The sequence below is a fragment of the Protopterus annectens genome, chromosome 2.part2 (assembly GCF_019279795.1).
Source record: "Protopterus annectens isolate FY-2018-M chromosome 2.part2, PAN1.0, whole genome shotgun sequence".
In the NCBI taxonomy this organism is placed as follows: domain Eukaryota; kingdom Metazoa; phylum Chordata; order Ceratodontiformes; family Protopteridae; genus Protopterus; species Protopterus annectens.
The window spans coordinates 1,109,695,348-1,109,717,994 of record NC_056730.1 but is presented as its reverse complement, the minus strand read 5'-3'; the positions used below and the strand labels follow the sequence as shown (position 1 = coordinate 1,109,717,994).

At 39.8% G+C, this 22,647-nt stretch overlaps 1 protein-coding gene across 2 annotated transcripts in view; it reads right to left on the bottom strand.

Annotated features, from left to right (window-relative positions):
* Nucleotides 1–22,647, bottom strand: part of CBWD3 (COBW domain containing 3) — a 950,215-nt gene that overhangs the window by 254,423 nt on the left and 673,145 nt on the right. For both annotated transcript variants that reach the window (XM_044064329.1, XM_044064328.1), the window contains one exon: nucleotides 1,590–1,634. In XM_044064329.1, the coding sequence (XP_043920264.1) occupies nucleotides 1,590–1,634 (45 nt within the window). The remainder of the gene's footprint in view (nucleotides 1–1,589; nucleotides 1,635–22,647) is intronic.

The window sequence follows — 22,647 nt, the reverse complement described above, 5'->3', positions numbered from 1 at the left end:
AGCTGCATTCCAGACTAAATTAAGGCATCTTAGATGCTACTTATAGTATAACGAAAATTATAGCAGTCAAGTATATGTGAGGAGATTAAAACATGCAGAACTCAAACAAATTAATTCTTAGGAATAAAATATTAATCTGCCCCTTAATACTAAATGGCTATCTTAAAAAAATAGCTGAATATAAAATATGAAGATTTAATCCAAGTACAGGAAATACTGACACAGGTCAAGCAAGTCCCTAAGTGCTGAAATTTTTACAAATAGACAAAGGTGAAAAAAGACCCACCTACTACATGAACAAACAACTAGAATTCTCTCAAAATAAGATTAAGATAGGCAAAAATGCAACTACCTCAAATGCAGACCCAATGCAAAACAAAATTTAAGGACTGAAAAAAATGCCTATGTGGACTTCTGGAGAAACAAGAAAATATATCTACAGACTAACAGACTAACACTAAAAATATAGAATACCTATAGCTATTTTTTTATATTTTTATGTAAAAATGTGTAATGCAGATTGTTACACTATATAATTATTAATGGGTTGTCACATCAGAAGGACAATGTTAATGTTTTTATGGATTTCATTTACTGTGACATATTATACAAACACATCACAAATGGAAAGGTACAAAACCACATAAGTTCACTTAATAATAGCAGACCAACAGTAAAAACAAGTAACTATAATGCCAACCACTGCAGAAGAGAACTCGCAGTATGAAACAAAACAAAAGGCTTCTTTGATTTACAAACATATGACAGATACATTTTGTCAGGCGCAATGCTAGAAAACCTGAAATTACCTCCTACACTGAATCTTGTATTTTACCCACAATTGTTGTATTTAGGTTAAAAAATGTCTAACAACAGAGATAAATGTTAAATTAAACTGTTCACTATATAAAAAATCTGTAGCAATGCAAAATATTAAATTTTTAAATTCATATCTCAACTTCCAAGACCAGTGTTTTTCATTACTTGTACATTATTTTGCCATACTTTCTTCCAATTTTATATGTCTCATTTTCATGATATAGAGGCCCTTCATCATAAAACAGGAATTACTGATTCACCTTAAATACAAACTTCCAAAGACTATCCAAGAGTGGCACAAGCAAGTACAAAACAAATTCTTCCTGGTTCACTTCTAACAATGTATCATCATATGCTAACTACTGCCTTTAAAACTTCAAAGGGATCCCAGAGACAGAGGGACAGCATGCACTGGACTTGAGCTTACACTCAAAATGTTATGTCTTACATAAAATTTTATTTATTTAACATTTGTTTACCGGGAAAGTCTGACTTGGAACGAGCCAATTTTCAGTGGAGGCCCGGAAAGAAATACTCCAGATGCATAAATTTTAAGTTCCACCTTGTATTTTACTCCATACTAGATTTTTTTATCACTACCAAAACATTTTTGCGTCAGCAGGATACCAGTATAAAAAAATAGCAAGGTATATGATCCTATTTAAAAATGAAATTAATATATTTTCACACTAGATCATTAAGTGCATGACAACTAATAAAAACGTAAGCTGATCAAATTTTCTTTAAAAAATAAAAAAATGCATTTCTACCTTGATCTCTGTGTTTCCGTGATTTTGGCCAGTCCATTTATAGACCTGCAACAAAAAAGCAAACATACCACTAATCTTTTCTGAAGGAGATTACCATAAATTTATGTTATGACAAAAGTAATGTATAAACAATGAGATAAAGCAACCAAAATTGTAGTTACAGAAAAAAAGATAACACTTAAAGATTTAGCTGCCATTACCTGTCTGCACATTTCAAACTAGTAAAAAAACAGTAGGGATTGCATAACACCAGTTACTAGTTCTACCATTCAAACCAGTAAAAGTACAAAAACACAAATACTAGATGGGTTCCTAAAACCAAAACTGATATTCATTTTATCCAAGAAAGATCCACTAAGTACGCACACATGTTCTGAGGTGTGAACTAAGAGAATTGTCTGGTTAAGTTGTTTACACAGATTGACATACTGTGTTGGTTACACTTGCTTGCAACTTCTGCAACTGTAAGGATACACTTAAACTGCATCTTCTAACTAGTTTCTAATGTGACATATACAGACAGAAAAAAAACATGACAAATAAAAGGGAGGAACATAAGGTACTAAATATGTCTGTTTAATCCAGGCTAAATGCTTCCCTGACTAAACTGCCACAACCTGAAGCGAAACAGCAAATGAGAAGCAATGTAGCATTGATTGTTAATATAGACAAATCTGACTGCAGTTTTAGACACACCATTTCCCACTCTCCTCAAAGCAGCTGGCTCTGTTGCAGTAAATAGGTAGCTCAGCCACTGAACGTGCACCATCATTAATAGAAAAAGTAGTGAAAACAATTACTTCCATGAAGAGCAGGCAAACTGTAACATTCTTCACCCATTTTTGCCCTATACAGAAAAGGTACATAATATCTTAAAGTATTTGATACAACGCAATAGAGTGGGGTTTTGAGACAAAAAAAATACAATAAAAGCAAACAGTTCAAAACTGTTATAAACAGTATGGCATATTCTATGTGAAAGACTAATTGACAAAACTTACTAAGCAATTCAAAGACAATCTCTGGTACCACAGCAGTGACAGGTCAATGTTACACACTTCTAGTAAGCATAATTATACGCCAAGTGGCTTTTCTGCATTTTATTTAGTTGTGGTTCTTTAAAACAGCAATGACTTGTATGGAATAAGATAACAATCACTCACTGTAATACAACTACAGAACTGGCAATTTGGAAAAGTAACACTTACTTTTTGTTACCCATTTTTTGTCCTGGTGGGTTCAGCACCACCCCCCACTACCTCTAAATTTATACAAGAGTTACCACACCCACACCTCACACCATCTCCACCACTCACATCTATTCAAGTCATTATTACATCACCCCTCACCACATAACCACTCATATATAATACATCCCTACTTGTCCTAACCACACCTCCACTCATATAATATATCCCTACTTTTCTTAACCACACCTCCACATATAACCACCTCTTCCTTACATAGCCATGACTATCATGCAACTGAGTCTTAGTTGCCTTCTCATAATTCTATACAACTGCACATGCTACCAATCCGCACATATCACTAAACTAAATAGCCCAACACTATACTATGCACTCCCACACACTGACTCCTCACATTATATTAACATCTCCCCACAACTTTTCAAGAACACCACAACTGACCATCCAACACCAAAAAGACACAATACTTTCTTATGCTAATCTCCAAACTAAAGCATCTGAACCACAGTTTCAGTCATAGTACCAGGCTCAAAGTAAGTGGCGACATCCACCGCAACCCAGGCCCAAATTCATCCTGTCCAACACAAACCATTTTGGCACAAACAACAAAACAAACAACCCCAACTATCTTTTTCCCTGGGCAAACACTCAAGAATGACAAAACAAACCATCTCTCAATACTAAATATCAATATTAGAAGTATCAAAAATAAAATATCAGAACTCCAGGCCACTATAGCACACTACTCTCCAGATATAGTTGCTATAACAGAAACCTGGCTAAATAAGAACATATCTGACTCAGAAATTCTCCCAGATGGCTACAATATCATTAGGCAAGACAGACCCCTATGTAAGGGAGGTGAAACTGCCATACTATTCAAGTCCAACTTAACACTACTTAACATTCCCAACTCATACCCTACTTCCAATAACTGGGACATAGTGATCTCACAACTCCAATTAAACCCCAAAAAGTCCATCACAATCATTGCCATCTATATCCAACCTGGCAATACATCTGCTAGCCTTGAAGACTTTTTATCCTGGTGCTCTACTACATACGCACAAGAAACCCTCATTCCAGGGGATTTCAACATAGACTGGTTTACCTGTGTATCAGAAGCGCCAAGTCATCTAATAAATCTACATGGCTACCAGCAGCTAGTCCAATTTCCTACTAGATGTGATAAAACTTCTAAAAGGGAATCTATCTTGGACTGGGCCCCAACCAACTACCCCACACTGTATCCCCACATGGTCAGTCTCCCAAACAGTTTAAGTGACCATAACCTAATATATATCATACGTAGCAAAACAAGCCAATGGCAAGAGCACTACTTATAGATCGACAAGAAACACAAAAGATTTTTCTCCAGAGGTCCTCAAAACCTTACTCAACAACTGTAACTGGACCCCTTTAAAAACCCTCCCACTTGACCAGGCTGCAGCCTACTTCAACAAAACATTTCTACAACAGTTAAACAGTGTAGCCCCACTGCGTAAGATTAAGGTTACAGCTTCTTAAAACTGCTGGCTCAGTAAATAAACCAAACAAATCCTTAAGTCCAGAGACACTGCATGGCTCTACTATCAAAGAACTAAGGACATACAAAGCCTCACTAACTAGCGAGAGCTATGCAACCATGCAAAAAAGTGCATTAGGCAGGACAAAAAAACCTATTATACTACCTTACAAACTAAATACCAACACAATCCCCAAAAATTCTGGAAAAGCGTAAACCAGTTACTAAAACCCACCCAAACGGCTACCCCCAAACATAGCCTGCTTTAGGCACCAGCGAACCCTGCGGTTGCTGGGGGCCCCCAACCACAGCAAGTTATCTTATCCTGATATTTTGTAACATGTCTGTCAAATCAACAAAAGCTAGTACAATATTCTTGTATACTTAATAAACCACATGGGTAATAACTCTTATTTATATCTCCTTTAAAATTCAAAGATATTTCTGGTTGTAGTAACAGTGTTTTATCAAGTAACAGGCAACAGAATACCATTAAATATTTTACCACTGACATAGTACCCCTGGCTTAGTTAAATTCTGCTGTTGGACATTTTCTCCACTAAAACTAACTACATAGCCAGCTTTAGGCCCCTGCTGTACTCGTGACTGCAGGGGGCCCTCCTTAATCATTATTGACTGTGTGGGGGCCCCACAAAAGCTGCTGCTGGTTGGGGAAAAATGAGGAAATGTATTTATTTACTAATTAAGCTCTTTAACCTGAACAGGATTGTGATATGACCCTCTTAGGATGAAGATGGTAATGAACGTGAGCAAGGTATGCACTAGAGAGATCAGCAGCCCAGAGGAACTTTTCTCAGTGCCAAGTACTGGATTTTAAGAAGAGCTGATTTTCTCTTTCAGAGAGTTTTATAAATACAAGAAAACACCAGATACTATAACTCTCAATTTCTTTGCTTAAGAATTCAATCCAGTCCCAAAAATAATAGAATAAAGGGTCAGAATCAGGACTAATTTGCTTAAAAAGTTAACAGAATAACACCGTTTGCATCAACACTTATTTTTTGGACAATAAATGTAAAACTCAGATCTCTGGATTGATTGACTGTAATCCTGAATGGTTTACTAGCAAATCAAACTTTTTATGAAGGAGAAAGCAAAAGTATGAACAAAATCAGGGAAGGTGCGCGAAATCAGGGACAGTGACAGGTATGCATTACTCCTCAGTGAGGTAAATAAGTGACTTACCCCTGCTGCTGTTTGACAACTGCTAAACAGCAGTCACTGAACTGGTGTGGCAGTACCAGTGTTGCACAATATATTGCTATTTGCTGAAATAAGTACAAAACTAGTACTGCTATGGCTTGTGTTTGTTGTGTGTGTGTGTGTGTGTGTGTGTGTGTGTGTGTGTGTGTGTGTGTGTGTGTTGTGTGTGTGTGTAAAATATCATGGATTTGTATCTGTGCACACATCCAATAATACCAGAACACAGACATTATTCTTCTGGATATCAGTAAAAAAAATGTACCTAACAAGTAATTATATTTCAAAAGTAAGACATAAAATATATCACAGAACATTCAGACACTTGGATCTTCTTGGAGTTTAGTGGCCTCCCCACTCAACAGACTGTATAAATGGATACAGGAGGCTCCCTTAATCATTCTTGACTCTCTGGGGACTCCACAAAAGCTGTTGCTGGTTGAAGAAAATGAGAAAAAATGATTTTCTGATTGAGATGCTTAACCTGAACAGGGCTGAGATATGACCCTTTTAGGATAAAGCTTATAATAGTCTCTGGTTTCAACCACACCCATTCTAAAACCAGCCCTTCTCAAATGTGTGTGTATAGAAAGCTGCTGTAGGTTTTGGGGGGCTGGCGACTGTGTGGTTATTACAACTTTAATTTTCATCACAGTCAAACTTTAGAGGTGTGCATATGAAGTCATTATAGCTTGTGTTTAAGCAGAGGACAGTGTGGTCATTGTTTATTTAGTTTTCTCACAGACCTCATAGGTGTAAAAAGAAGGTTACTATAGCTCTTGTAGGGGTGGTGTACTATCTAGGAGCAACAAATTAAAATATATTACTGAAATCATTCTCACAATTACACATCAGGCACATATACATGGGGCTGACTTTGAGGGTTGGGGTGAGAAGCATGCTATGTATATGTATGTCAACAGTCACTTGAAATATATGACTAAGGCAGTTTGAACCTCTGCTTTCATCCCACTCTAACACCAGAGGGATGCAAAGACAGTGACTGTTTTTGTGGGGGTTAGGGAGGCAGGCAGTATTCCCAGATAGGATCTGTGTATCCTCACAGCAACTGGCTTGCTAATTTATTGTGAGTTACAATTATGTCACCTTTGAATATTAAGCCTAGGGCACAACTTATGTCTTCCTTGAAAGAAACAAAATAAAACTGGAATTCTTTTCTTTTTCATGATTTTTGTTTAGACCACCACTGGAGTAAAATGCTGTAGAAAATGCTCTAAAATTCATTGCAGACCATCTGTAAAATGGTGGCTTCTTGAGCCCTGGCTTATCTGAGTTATTTCCTAAATGGTTATTACTGTGCTATCTTGGTCAGGAAAGGTCTGTTGAAAGGATGGAAGGACAACTGAAGCTGAACAGCAGCACTGAATTTCTTTCATTAATCATAATTTCTGTTCAAGCCATTATTGGATGAAAAGGTTGTGTAAAAAGAAATAAAACTTAAAAATGCACTTCAGAGCATATAGAAAGTTATGTTTTTTTTGAAAAAGCTGAGAGTAAGGCAAAATGTGAGAAAAGGAAGAAAAACGTAATGTGCATGGTATAGGGAGCCCAAAGCGGGACGGATCAGAGGAGAGGACTGGAGGGTGTGGGTGGGGTGTTGAAACAACAGGCCAAGTCATCACTTCATGTAAGTCCAAACCTGCTAGACCTGTACATAGAGTTAATGTGATGCATCATTGTTGACCTGTTTAACAAAGAGACACTTACAGTTATTGGCATTTAGCTGCAACAAAGTGTGGTACTTAGACCTGCTGTAATGTAAAAGCTTGTCGCTACAGGACTGTCTGTCTGTGTACTACTCCTAAAAGTTTGCAGCACAAACTAAAAGGTTTATTAGGAGGGGTGGCATTGACAGGATGATACTTATACTGGACATGCCTAGGGGGCCCCCAAAATGCTACACTGACCCTGCCTCCAAACCAACCACCCCGATACTAAATTTCCTATTGAAACTCAATTCAACTCCCACTTTGTGAACTCAATTCTATCCCTAGTACCACAGAACAATTCCAACCTCACCATCCCTCCCACCATAGATACTAATTTATGCTTTACCCTCAAAACAGTACCCACCAGCTCCACTAAAAGTATGCTCACTAAACTAAAAACCTCATCAACCACAGCTGACCAACTCCTTAGCTACTACTTAAAACTTACATCAGATGCTATTGCAATCCCAATCTCAACACTTATAAACAGATTCATTGCGAAAAACTACGTGCCCAAACTCTGGAAAATATCCCATGTTACTCCCATACACAAAGGAGGGACCTCCACTGAACCTAACAACTATAGACCATTGCAATACTCTCCCCCCTGGCCAAAATCTTAGAAAAGTGCATTCATACCCAAGTACTAAAACACCTAATAGATGATAATATTCTATCCCCCCACCCAACACGGTTTCAGACCAGCCCACAGCACCACTACAGCCCTACTCAGCTTCACAGACACAATAAACCAACTCAAAAATAAAGGCCTTCACATGTCCAAAGCATTTGATACAGTATCCCATCAAATCCTGTTAAATAAATTATACCACTATAACCTATCTAAATCCACTCTAATCTGGTTCCACAGCTACTTAACTAACAGATACCAGGCTGTGAAATGGGAAAATTCTCTCTCACCTCTGCTACCCATAACTACAGGAGTCACACAGGGGTCTATCTTAGGGCCTCTACTTTTCACAATTTTTACAAATGACCTCCATACCACCACTCAACATGTTTCTATCATTCAGTATGCAGATGATACAGCTCTAATCTGCACTGCACAAAATACTCCCACCATCCTGCAAATGCAGTCCTTACATATGGGTAGTCCGGGCTGTCCTCTCGGGTCCCGAATATACCAAAAGTATTAGTCTGTCGGCGGGTCATCGGCGCTTCAGAAGCATCAGAGGGGTCATAAAATAAAAAAGCGACGATGACCTCCTCATCCTCAGCCCCAGACGCCAGAAGGCGTCAGAAAGGCCAAGAAAGGCCAAACAGGATCATTTATGGTAGGTACAAAACTGTACTATGTTCTCTATCTCTCATTGCTGCAGTCCTACATATGGGTAGAATCCCAAAAGCAGAGAAAGGGAGGGAAGGAGGAATCATAAAGCATTAGGGGTTTCAAAAATGTAATAGTGCATTGACAAATCAGCCCAGCCCCAGACTTAGAATAAAGAGGTAGTAATGCTTGGAAAAGTGAAACTCCAGTATTGACTCCCAAGACACTTTTAAAAATATTACCCCTTAGAAAGGCAGTAGAAGTGGCAGTAGGTGGAAGTCTGAGAGGTTTGATGATTTGAGCCAGCTTAATCTCACTTACCATGATGGAACAGAAAGAAAAAAGAAACATTTAGAAATGAAGGATTAGTAACGTTAAGATACCCCTATCCTTGAAAAAATCAGAAGGTTCCCATCAGCCCATAGGGCCTGTAATTCAGAAACCAGAGGGCAGAGGTAAACAAAAACAAAGCAGTCTTCCATGATAAATACTTTTCGGCTCGGCAGTAGCTGCAGGCTCAAAGGTTGTAGCTTTTCCAACAACAAACACAAGATCCCAGATCAAGGGGGGAGCTCTGGGGGGGTCTTATGTTCTTTGCCTCTAGAAATTGCTTAAAAAACAAAGCCAAAGAAGGAGAAAAGGGTCACGGGTCACAGAAGATGAACCTTTATCGAGGAGAAAGACAAACCCCTTGTCCAATAACTCAGTAAGATAAGAAAAAAAACACTTCTTGCTTGGAAGCAAACAAAGTCCTTAACTGCTGCTTGAAAAAAAAAAAAAAATTCCCTTTATCGAAGCGCGTACTCTTTCCCTTGGCCTTCTACCTTCTGGCAATAACATTCAAAACTTATTTTGTGGCTAGAGAGACCTCCTCACCTAAAAAACAGAATATGCCAGGGCTGTGAGATGCAAGATGACTTCTTGACGACATGAAGATGATGATTGCCCCTGATGGACAAAAGATCACAATCATCAACAAAGGCAGAGCCACGCCTCCTCAGTAGCAACTGGTAATTTAGTGGAGAAGCCCAGATCTATGTCTGGAGTCCCCCCCCACAACACTCACTTTTGAAACACACATGATCCAGTTTCCACTCCAGGATCATCATTTGTTGTTCTGTCCAACACATCCGCTAAGCTTCTGAGTTCTGTGCTCCTGAAGACCTCTATGTGATTTGAGGTAAACTGAGAGCAGTCTCCAACAAAATCGCTCTTGCCTGCACAAGAGGGGTACTAATGGGTTCCCTGCTTGTTTGATGTACCACATGACAGTAGTGTTGTCTGTGTCTGTCAGAACCTGTCCTGGGTGAAGTAAATCCTTAAGCCATCAATGCAATCAATGCAAATTAACATCTCCTCAAGTTGATATGAAGTTGATATGCTCTTCGGACAGGCCAATGTGCACTTGTCACCCATTTCATTGTGGTGTGCTCCTCCCTGCCTTGAGTTGTCGTCTCTGTTAGAGAATTCCCTCAGTCTCTAGTCGGGTCGAGGAGTCCCTTGTTTAGGTGACATAATTCCCTGAGCCCACCACAAAAATCTGAATGCAATGCAAGGTATTATCTGAATGACAGTGTCTAGATCTGTGTTGTGTCCATACATTTTTGAGATTTTGAGATACTTTTGAACATTCCTTGCAGTTTGGCATTGGGAAGCCAAGATGCCATGAAGATGCCATGAACCCCAGGACTGTCCTTGGAGTCTTGCTGTCCAATGGGACATTTGAGACATTTGATGAAATAAAAGAGAAAAGGCTGTTTGTCCGGGGGTCCAAGGCAGAAGCTGAAGCACATTCAGTCCCCTCAAGCACATGTCCTGAGAGTCCTGAGAGGAGACTAGACTGGACTTTTTTTTATACTCATCTCCTCCCCTGAGCATCTTAACACTACCATCACATACTGATGATGATGATGCAGAAGTTGTGTCTTTGTGTAATGCAATAATCAGGCCAAATAAGAATAAATAATAATAACTTAAAACCTGAAACCTAGAAAAAAGGCTTGTGAACATTGTGAACACTCTGAAGCAGTAGATAAGCTAAGAAGCAAAAATGAAGATAAGATATGTTGTATATTGAAACCCAGCCTTGGCCCTCCTCTGATAGATGGGCATGAGCCAGAACATAAAGACAAAGCCACAGAAGATCTGTGATCAGGAGTTCATCCCCAGTCATTTCCCAGCAGAGGTAAAAGCTGTTGTAACATCAGCATTTTTGAACTTTGGAATGTCCAGATAAGTGTTGAGGATAGATAATAAATAGGTCTCCACGTTTGGTCTCTGGTCTTTCTTTGGTACTAGAAAAATAGTGAGAAGTCCACTGTCTGGTCCACTGACTGCTGAAGAAGTAGGCAAAAAGTAATTTGAAAATGTGAGCCTCTATCCTTTGCGAGGAAGGTCGAGGAGGGCGAGAAAAGAAGAGTAAATTGGAAATAGAACTAAATAGGACTTAATAGCCCTGTTTTATAATGTTTACCCATTTGTCCTGGGTGGGTGACTAAAAAACTTTCCTGCTTGCTTGAGTGCTAACTTTTCCCCCCAAAGGAGCTGCCAAGGAAGCAGCTGAATTGGCAGAGGGTAGTCTGGGCCTGTGCCCTCAAAAGGACTAAAGGACTCCCCCTGCTCTCACCTGTGCAGAATGTAGGTGAACTCATTGCTGAAGGCCTGAATGTACTGTGAGCCTGCCCCAGAACTATCTACCCCTAGACTGAGAATCAGAAGAAGGAGGGGTAAGAAGTTTAGTCTACCAATTTCTACTAAACTTTGGAGGAACTTTTGCAAAAAAAAAAAATTCTTCTAACAGTCTGCATGGACTTAGCCTTGTCTTCCATTTTCTCACCAAACCAAATCACAGGGGAAAAAATAAGACTAAAGAGGGCATAGGGCATCCAGCTTAAAACATGCTCGGACAAATTCGATGCAGCTTAAGCCAGTAACCTAGAAAAGAACCAACCAGAGTCAAACCACCAGAGAAGAGGCCTGTACAGCATCAAAACACACCTGCAAAGAATGCCACCTGTTTCTTACACCCTGTTCCCCTCTGCACTGCTTCTCACTCTTGCCGGCTCTCACTCTGGATCCAATGCATTTTTAGAAATTTTTGGGAGAAATTTGGAAAATCTTCAATTTATGAAACAATGAAGGCAGCAATTTTCTTACCCCCATTGCTAAATAAAGCAGAGCAAGCCTTAGCTTCCTTATCTCTAGCTTCCTTATCCTTTAACACCCTTAGCCCCTGACTAATAGTTTCTGGGTCCCCCTAGGACTCTTATACAGATATTTATGAGCCTCAGGCACCCTGTATACCTGTCGGTTTAACTGTAGGAGGGAGGGAGAATCGATTAAAGGAAGCCTCGAGAAAAAAAATTAGACAACATCCAAACAACAGGAACAAGCCCCAAGGCCAAGGGCTAGTAAAGGGTAGAAAACAAGAACTCCCCAAGCTCTTCCTTGAATCATCAGAATCCTTCTGTCCTTCTTAAAATGCTCCCTCCCTCAAGCTTCTGAAAATGAAAAATCTCTGGAGGAGAAGCAGAAGGAGAGATCCTCTGCATCTCCCTAATAGAATCCAATAAAATCTTGAATATCTTCATGGCAAGAAGTCGAAGAGTCTCTGAGGCCTGAGTCAAACTTCCAAACCTCTCCACCCTGTTCCTCCCTGGCAGGAGGAGGGCATAGAACCTCTAATTAAATTAAATCAATCTCTGCTTTTTTTTAATCATAGCTTTAGGAAGCTGAACCCTGTGTACCCTGAGAGGGAACCAGGAGGCAAAAACACCAGAAACCCTTAGAAAGAAGCCTTAGAATAGTAGCAGAAGGCTAACCACCTTAGGCATAGAAGGGAGAACAGAGCAACCTGAGAGGCCCCTTTCGCTGACCCCTGTCCCCCTGTGAGGCTGCCTCCAAAAATCAAATGTCCCCTGAAGACTCAAATTTTCCTTCAGCCCACTCCAGCTGCTCCCACTGTAGTTTCTGCAGGACCAGTGTCTGAACTGCACAACCTCTACTGTCCTAGGTTTCTGTTTGTCTGTTTTTGCTCGCCGTCGGATCATGAGGGCATCGGAATCCTATCGACGGCTACCAAAGACTAACCCAGCACTATCACAATCACTTCTTTCAATCTGACCTTCTTTATTAAACACTTACTAAACTATCACCCGACTACATTTATGAGGGTCCGAAGACAAAAAAGAACTGCATAAAGAATGATAATCTAATGATAATCCTGATCCGCATATTTTCATACAATACAAATTTTTCAAGGCCTACTCAAGCAGCACTCTCTGATGTAGAAAACTACCTTACCAAGGCCCAACTTATCCTCAATCCCAAGAAAACACAGCTAATGATTATAACCAGTTCTAATAGAAATATCAATAATAGTCAGTTCACCATCTACTCAAAAAACTCCACCCATATCACACCAGTGACACAGGCCAAGCTACTAGGAATAACCATAGACTGCCACCTAAAATTTGACAGTCATATCAACTTGACCATAAAAAAAGTACATGCCAAACTAGGATCTCTCTACCGCATTAAACCGTTCCTCACCAACAATACAAGGGCCGGCATTGCACGCTCCCAACTCACCTACTCTATGCATCCCCCTTTATAACTAATCTCAATAAAACTTACCTAAGCAAAATGGAAGCCTGTTACAACAGAATTGCCCACTTTGCTAACTGCCCATATTGATCCCACCATTGTACTGCCCTACGCCAGCTCCACTAGCTTGAACTGCCTAATCTACTGACTTATAATCAACTCTGCCTTTGCCACGCTTTATATTACTTCCCCAATAAGTGTCCTGCCCTAAAGAACCTAGTACAACAGCACTCAGCCACAAGGCCTCTTCAATCATCAAGCAAATTATTATTACAAGTCTCCAACAGCAATAATAGTTTTGGTAACTCACTATTCAGTGGAAAAAAATGGGGCACCCTCCCCATTAGCATACAAAACACATCCTCTAAAGCCTCCTTAAAAAAACTCATCAGGCAACATCTCACAGAAAGCTGGCAGTGCCATGACTGCTCACCAGGCTACAGCAATCAAACAATACACATGTACTTGTGCCCATCTTACCTTACTAAATTCCTACTTCTCAACTAAACTTGTTCAAGTTAAATTACTGCTACAATCTAAACCAAGACATAATCTAGTACTATCACTATTGCAGTAACAATTAGCAATAACACATATTACTAATAGAGGTTTACCTACCTCTGCTGAAATGGTCTTAATTAGTATTAGTATTATAAAAATAATCTAATGTACTATGCTAGTGAACTGTGTTTCAATCCACAAATGTATACTATGGAATCTTATTATCTATTATTACTATTAATGAATGTTCTTTGTTTCCCTACATTTGTACTGTCTTAATACCAATGTAAAATATGTTATTCCTAAACTTTTTATGTATTTTGATGCTGTTTAAACATCTAAATGTATTTTTAATTTGTCTTTCTCTGTGGAGCTTTTCTCCCCAGGCCTCTACTGAAAAAGGGCCTCTGGCACACACAGACTCCCCCGGTAAACAAATGTAAAATAAATAAATAAATGTATAAATTAGAGGTGGTATTGGGGAAGCGCCTAAGGGGGGGTGCAGGGGAAAACATTTTTGTGCATTTATATTTCTGAGTTACTTTTCTTGATCTCTAAAAACTAATGAAGCACAACTAATTCTCAGGTGAGTGGACAGAAAACAAGTAAACCCATCTAATATAACTTGGTTATACTCAGCCAATATTTGAAACATACCATGTCTTCTGACACAGAGTCATTTATTCTTCTAGTCTGAGGAGGTTAGAAATTCAGATAGGTTTAACCAGTCAAACAAATGCAGAAGTACTGATTTTCCAACATTTTGTGACAGATTCTCTGTCACCATAGCAAACACAAATGTTTGTAGTGAAACAGGTTTATAAGGAAAGTGCAGTTGTGTAGGTAAAACTACCATAACAGTAGTTGTTCAAATGATCATTGCTGCAGTGGCCTTAGCTATATGGGTTACATCCTGCCAAGGATACAATGGTAGGTCAGCTTCCAAAGCTTCAGGGTACATTCCTTGCACCCAGTCAGTCAATTAGTTTGAGTAAGCTGACTAAAAAGGCAGGTTTGGACACCAAGTCCTTCACAGTTTTCATGACAAAAGGAGGGAGACTGAGCCCCAAAAGGACAACGCCAGGAACAAAACATAATTTACACCTTGGTATAAACAGTGTTGATCAGTGTTACAGTAACTTTGGCTATATGGTTAGATTACCCTAAATTCCTACATTTGGAGATGGAAGGAGAAGAGTCCAGTATTCTCTGGAGAATGGTCCCAGCAAAACCTGATCCAGACCTAGAGAAGGAATCAAGCTTAGAGTGCCCTGTAAAAGTATATACAGAGGACCATGTTGCTGCTTCTGGAATACTTCTAGAATTCAACCATTTCCTAAAAGCCATAGATGAAGCCAAGGCCCTGGTAGAACTGAACTTGACCCAGCCTGGAACAGTTTTGTTGTGGTGAGTACAACAAAAAGTTACAGCCTCAGACAAACATTTGGAAATAGTCTGCTTTGACACAGGTTGCCCCTTCTTACCTTCACAAGACATTAACAACTTATCCGAAGATCTGAAAGATTTAGTTTTGTCAAGAGAGTACCTGAGCTATATGTGAAGATCCAAGCTATAGAGTATCCTTTTGCCTTCATTTTTAGGTTCAGAAAAGAAAACAGGGAGATGGATAACTTGGTTTAAAGTAAACTCAAACACCACACTAGTCATAACAGAAGGATCAATTCTCAAACGAACCCTATCCCTGTGGAAAATGAGATAGGGTTGACTCACCATAAGAGTTTGCAGCTCAGATACCCTTCCTTGCAGACATCGGAGCAATTTCTTGCACGTGTCAGAGCAATCAGTAAAACTGATTTCCACGTTAAGAATCTCATTCCAGCCATGTTAGTTGGGTGAAATGGAGCAAGGGTTAACTTCTCTAACATAAAACTAAAATCCCAAGAAAAGGCCAGTGATTTTCTTGGAGGCCTCTTATGCAAAATACTTTTCAAAAACTTTTTAACAACAGAATGAATTGAAAGAGGAGGATATATGGGCTGAAATGGGTGATAATACATTTGCTGACCGGGAAAGTCTGACTGGATGCATGTCCATTTTCAGCGAAGGCCCGGGGCTCCACAGTTAAATTTTAAGCAAAATATAAGGTGTATACAGAAGCATTCAAATGTACATAGATAGTACCAAACTTAACACTGACTAGTAACATAGCACTGAAGCTTAAGATTTAACATATTTACATAGACTGAACACATATTTTACAGTTTTAGGGTGAGGCATTACATAAAGGTGAACATTGTTAGTAGGAGTTGCATTTTTTGCTTTATACAGTTGACTTGTGAGCAAGTTAGCCACAGTAGGGTATATAACAACAAAGAGAGCAAAGATTAGACATAGTAGGGAATATAGTAGAAGGAGAAGAGGCAGAGAAGGGAAATTGGAAATGAACGTTGATGGAGGTGTAAGAAGGGCCATAGGAAAGAAACTCACAAATATGGTAAAACCAGAGAACATCTAGCCCTGAATGCTTGCTAATTATGTACCTGGCACCAAATACAAAAACTTTTTCCATTTGCTAATATATGGTTTCTAGTAGCAGGCTGTTTTGTCTAATTAATATCTGCTGCACATCCTCAGTAAACAGGTGCCTAAAAGGTAATTAAGACTCATCATCCAGGTCGTCAACTGAAGTTGACTGAGGTCGGGATGTATCAAACACCCCAATCTTGTACGGATAGATCCATTCTGTGAGAAAGCTTGTGGTAATTGCCCCTGGACATTTTTAAAAGAAGAAAAAAACACTGTTGCTTGGCCCAGAAGGGAGTGTCCAAAGTGATCTTGGGGGATTCCTTCTGAATCTTCAGAAAGACTCTGGATTTCAGTGGAAAGGGTGAAAAAAGCATACAGGAACATTCCTGTCCAAGGAAAAGGCATATGTCTTTCAGGCCTTCTTGCAAGGAGTCCTGGAGCAGGATCTTGCCAGATGATCAGACAGGAAACAGCTAGGTCTACTTGAGGAACACCCCACAGAAGGAGCAAATCTTTGAAGACCCCCAATCTAGTTTCCATTCATAAGGGTCTGCCATTGTCCTCATCCACACAATTTTGTTCTGAATGAATGCGGGATGTCTGTAAAGTGAGATTGTGCTGTGAAGCTATATCCCAAGCTAACATGGCTACTCTGTAAAGAGCGACCTGGTTCCCCCTTAGTTGTTGATGTACCAAGTCTGTAGCAACTTAAAGATGTCCTGGGGACCAAAGATGACTCAGAGTAGAGTGCCTTGATCAGGGCAAGCATCTTTTTGACATTTGTGTGCTTATGTCTGTCCTTAGTGTCCCACAAACCTTACACTTTTACCCTTCTGAATCTGCTCCCAAACAAAGTCTGAAGCATCTGCTGTGGTGACTGACTGCTTTGGACTTGGGAGGAACAAGGGGATACCTAGATTTAAGAAAATGTGTTGTTTCTGTCAAACGATTTCTCTTTTGAAAAAAAAAAAAAACAAAAACATTTGGATTTAAAAAGATAAAAGGGTGTTAGTATTGGGACCAAAGAAACTTCAAATATCAGTCCGACACAGCCGCAGGTAAAATCCACAAAACTTTAATAAAAATAAGAAATAAAAGAGTAAGCGCTGTGTCGGACTGGTACTTATATTGTCTCTACTTAGTCCCTTTTGAAAGTACCATTCCTTATTCTCTCTTCGGCTATTGTGTTTTTCAAGACTTCTAATACCACTGTATCTTTACGATATACAAATCACTTACTACTCAAACTGTTACACCAGTCATACCACTGTATCTTTCTCAAGTGGAGTTTTACAAGGAATATCATATGAATCATAGATGCCATGAGACCCAAAATGCTGAGGTATTCCTTCACAGTGACTAAAGTCTGAGTGGAAAACCTTAGAAATAGATCTAGTTATACATTTTTTTCCCTGTGGAAGAAAATCTCTTTGAACCGAGGTGTCTAGCTGACATCCCAAGAACATAATCCTGTGTGAAGGAGACAAGACAGACTTTTGAATGTGTTCTTGGAATCTCTTGTGTAAGAGACCTTTCACCCAAAACAGACATTACCAACACTTTGAACTAGACTACAAAGAAAAGCAAATAATCAAAATATGGAAAAATGTGGATGCCCTGTAGCCTGCAATGAGCTATAACTGGAGCTAAACACTTTGTGAACACTGTTGGTGCAGTGGATAGTCCCAACAGTAAGGCAGAGAACCGATAATGGGATCCACACACACAACCGTAAAAAATGTCTGAAGTCTGGATTTATAGGGATGTGGCAATAAGTATCTTTTTATTGTAATGTTAGCAAGAAATGAGAAAGAAGAGATATCAGGTTGTGAAGAGTCGTCATTTTGAACTTAGGCACCATCACAAAAAAGTTTAGAAAAGAAAGATCCAAAATAGGTCTATAAGCATTTTCTTTCTTTCTTTGGCACTAAAACATCCTTGAATAAAAAGGAAGAACTGGTTCTATCATACCCTGGGACATGTGATGAAGGACAAGTGGAAATAAAGTATGGTTTGGTGGATAAGGGATTACCTCCTGGAAAGGAAGGATTTCCTCCCACTGCCATCTGTAACCTTGATGTATAATCTTCAGAACATATTTGCCTTAAACTGTTGCCAAACAGAAAAGTGGAGATTCAAACTTTCTGGAAGGGAAAAGGGGCTGCCAGGGTGGGTGGAGACCCTTAAATAATCATTCTTGTTGGACTATCCTTGGTTTGGGGACAGTGTTTAGAATTCTTTTTGGAACCCAGTTGCATTTTCTTCTTAAAACTCCATTTACCTGCACTTTAATCAAGCTGTTTATTTTTTTTCCAAAATTGGACGAGGGGTTAAAGAATAGCTTAGAATATTTGGAAAAGGAGGGTTGAAAAATCTTAGATGTTCCCTGTATCAACTTACCTCTTTCAGCACACTTTTTGATCACCAGTGCAGCAGAAGGACCAAAAACTAAATCTCTAGCCAAAGGAGAATTTAGAATCTCATTTTTATCATCATCTGGGAGGTTCTGAGAATGCAGACAGACAAACCTCCTCAAAACAGTAAAAGTAGCCACAGCCCTGGAAGACGTATCAAGTGAGTCATGCAGGCTCTGCAAACAATGAGCTCTGACGTACAACAGAAGAAACTAAATTAAAGTAGCATTTTCTTCACATGAAGAAACTGCATACAAAACATTCCACATACCTTCACAATTAGATTATATTTTAACATATGAGATTGGCGATCCAAAATTCTGAAAATCAATGTTGCAGAAACGTACATTTTTTGCTGTGCTTATCAATAATTTTTCCATCCTTATCAGAAAGAGTGGGATTGGAATGAACTGCATGTTTAACAACAGTAGGATTAACTACAGCTACGGCTGCTTGATCAGGTTTGGGAAGAGTGTATAAAAATGTCAAAGATCAAGGAATTCATACATCCTACCTGCCTTTTTGGGGACAGCTGGCTAACTATCCGAAAAATTGCAGGTAGTAACACACACATCCTCCAAAGCTGCCAGAACTGGAAGAAAAGGTGAAGGTTTTGAAAGTTACTTCTAATAAGCGCAACAGTATTTTCTGGGGGACTGAGAAACCTCAGTGTTCTCCCACTGCAAACACTGGTGCATTCTGGAAATAGTCTCTGAGAAAGAGAATCTACTACAGGGATAATCAGAAAAAGAGCTTTCCTCCAAGTCTGAATCAAAAATCTGAGGAGAAAACAATTATCTTTCCTTTCATCATTCTCACCAGATTCAAAATCTTGAATCTCTTCAGGAAAAAAGTTATCCCTCTTTCTTTGATCAGAAAATAGTTATTAAGAAATATCTATAGACCGAATTTAATCCTGAATCAGACTCTGTAAACTACTCCAGTCCAAAGAAATTTGAGGAACAGCAGACAAAAGTTTACTTTTCTTTCTTTTTTACATAAAATATGAGGCCAGTAGTGTTATTAATTGCTGAGCAGCTTCCCCAGGGATGGCCATAACATTCTGACAAAACATGGAAGCCTTCCTTGTTCCCTCTCTCAGAGCTGACAAGTGTGACTCTCCCTTACCCACTGAGGAGATTCCAACAGCTGCAGAGGACGTGGCTAGCCCCCAGTGCATGGTGCCTGCAGATAATGCTCCAGAAGCGTCTGGGATAAAAGATGAGTGATCTGAGGTACAACAAAGGGCCACAGCAGAGTCGCCCACCTGCAGCTGCGGAGAACTGCAATTGTGGCAAAGCCTTTTTCTTTTTGTGACTGGCACAAGGACCAACAAATGGGGCTAACAGCCTGTTCAATGGTCAAAGCAAAAATGGTGCTCCTTTCTCAGGGAGAACAAGCAGCAAAAGCTGGTAAAAAACAAAGACTGTAAAAGTCACTTTTTCCCACAGAAAATGCACTTTAAAACACTTAGCCAGCCCTCAAAAATAAAATAAACAACTTCTCCCATGAAAAAAAAAAGATTTTTAAATTCTTTAAAGAAGTTTTAAACTGAAAGGGAAAAAGAGATCTCTCTTTTAAAAGTAGAGTACAGTCTTATGACAGTTCATTAAAACACAAACTCCAAGCTTTAAAATAACTTTCCTGAAAATGAAAACGTTAAGCAAAACAATTTATTTTTTAAAAATGCCAAGTTTTTTCTCCCAAAGGGAACTTATCTGCACAGTAAAGGACAGCATAATCCCGTAAGGAAAGACATGAAGGGCTTGGTGCTCAAACCTGTAGGCTCAAGTTGAGTTGACTGATGGTTTGGGTGCATGGAAAAGTGCCCTGAAGCCTTGGAAGCTAGCCAAGCAAGATACACTACTGCAACAGTGATCAGTATGATGACCACATACAGTAAATAATACCACATATTTGCATAGTTTGACATTATTCATCTATTGTGTTTGAATCACTAGATGTGCATTAGTTTAATAATGCACAGATGTACAAGATAGATAAAGTACAGTTGCATACACTTACCATAAATGTAGATATTTGAGTGTATTCACTGTTGCAGTCATTACATTTGGGTTATCTGCTTGCAGGTAGCCCTCAGTCGGCCTGATTAACAAAGTCTTGGGTCCTGCATTGGTTGCTGTCCCTTCTTCCATGACGTCAGGTCATCTGGGGTATAAAACAAGCAGCCGACGCCACTACGTCCGTTTTTCTTGCCCTAGATGTCAGGTGCCCCCTTAATGGGAAGAAATTAAATATAAAAGTACAATGATACACCTCCAACAAAAAAGCAAATGCACCAAAAAGGCTTTTAAACATAGTAAAGGAAAGTAGAGGTATAGCCAAAAGAAGTTAGGGGGCTGGAGGGAGGGTAACCAGGACTGCAACAGTGAATACACTCGAACATCTACATTTATGGTAAGTGTACACAACTGTACTATGTTCGTGTTTCACTGTTGCAGTCATTACATTTGGGTAGATTCCCAAAGCTATGGTTGGGAGGAGGAATTTAGATAGCATTAGGACCAGCTATAAGGCCCTGCAAGACTGCAGTGGCAAAGCCAGCTCTTGATTTAGAGAAAACTGGCAAATGATAATGCTTTGTGAAAGTATGGACAAAACTCCAGGTAGCAGCTTCTAGGATGTCTGAGAAAGGCTGTAGAGGTAGATGCAGCCCTGGTGGAGTGAGGTCTGATCTCCTGGGGGATAGGTTTTCCATGGTGCTTATAGCAGAAATTAATGCAATGGCCTATCCATTTAGAAATGGTTTGCTTTGAAATAGCCTTCCCCTCTGCCCCTGCAGCAAATGCTACCAGCAGTTGTTCAGATTTCCTTTGAGGTTTAGTCCTGTCCAACTAGAATCTGAGTTGTCTATGCACATCTATGGAATGCAGTATCCGTTCCCCTTTGTTCTGCGGATTGGGAAAGATGGCTGGCAAATGAATGGACTGATTGAGAGCCAAACTGGATACCACCTTGGGCATGAAGGCTGAATTGGTTCTGAGAGACACCCTGTCTGCATGAAAGATGATGAAAGGCTCCACTGTCATAAGGGCCTGTAATTCAGATACCCTTTCTAGCTGAAGTGATTGCTAAAAGGAAAGCCATTTTCCAAGAAAGAAATTTTAAGTCTGCAGTAGCAGCTGGCTGGAAAGGTGGTAGAGTGAGTTTCTCCAAAACAAAGTTAAGGTCCCAGGCTGGGGTTGGAGCTCTCCTGGGTGGTCTCAAAGTTTTAGCTTCTCTGAGGAACTGCTTGAGCAGTGGATGAGAGAAGAGGGGGGTTTCTGTGTTATAATGAGCTGAAATGGCTGAGGCATGGATTTTAATGGAGGAAAAAGACAGGCCCTTGTGAAGCATCTCAGTTAAGTATTGTAACATCTGAGGCAAATTGGGTGCTGCTGTGCTCGTCCCTTGAGATTGGTTCCAGGCACAGAATCTCTTCCATTTTTTAGTATAGGATTTTCTAGTGCTAGGCCTCCTTGTCTCTAAAATGATATCCATCACAGGTTTACTGAGGGATGGTAAAAGAGAGATTATGTAATTAGCCAGGCTGCAAGGTTCAGTGTTAGAAGCTGAGGGTGCGGAATCTGGTTCTCCTGCTGAGACAACAGGGAAGGGGTCTGAGGCAGGTTCCATGGGGATAACTGTGACACAATGCGCAGGAGGGGGTACCAGTGTTGGCGTGGCCAGTCTGGAGCAATCAAAATCATCCTTGGTTTGTCCTGTTAAGTTTTTAGCAGTACTTGGGAGAGCAGAGGCAGAGGGGGGGGAAGTCATAGACTGATAGGTTTTTACAGCTGAAGGACAGAGCATCCACTTTCCATGCTTGTTTGTGGGAAGTCCTTGTGAAAAATTTGTCCAATTGGTAGTTCTGGGGAGAGGCAAACAGGTCTATATCTGGGCAATCCCATTTGCTTGTCAACATGTTGAAAATCCTTGGTTCCAGTTTCCACTCGTGTGGGTCCATGAGGTTTCTGCTTAGTCCATCTGCCAGTGTATTTAACTTTCCTGGCAGGAATTGAGCTTGTAGGTGCACTTGGTAGCTCAAGGCTGTGTTCCACAATGCCATGGCTAGTCTG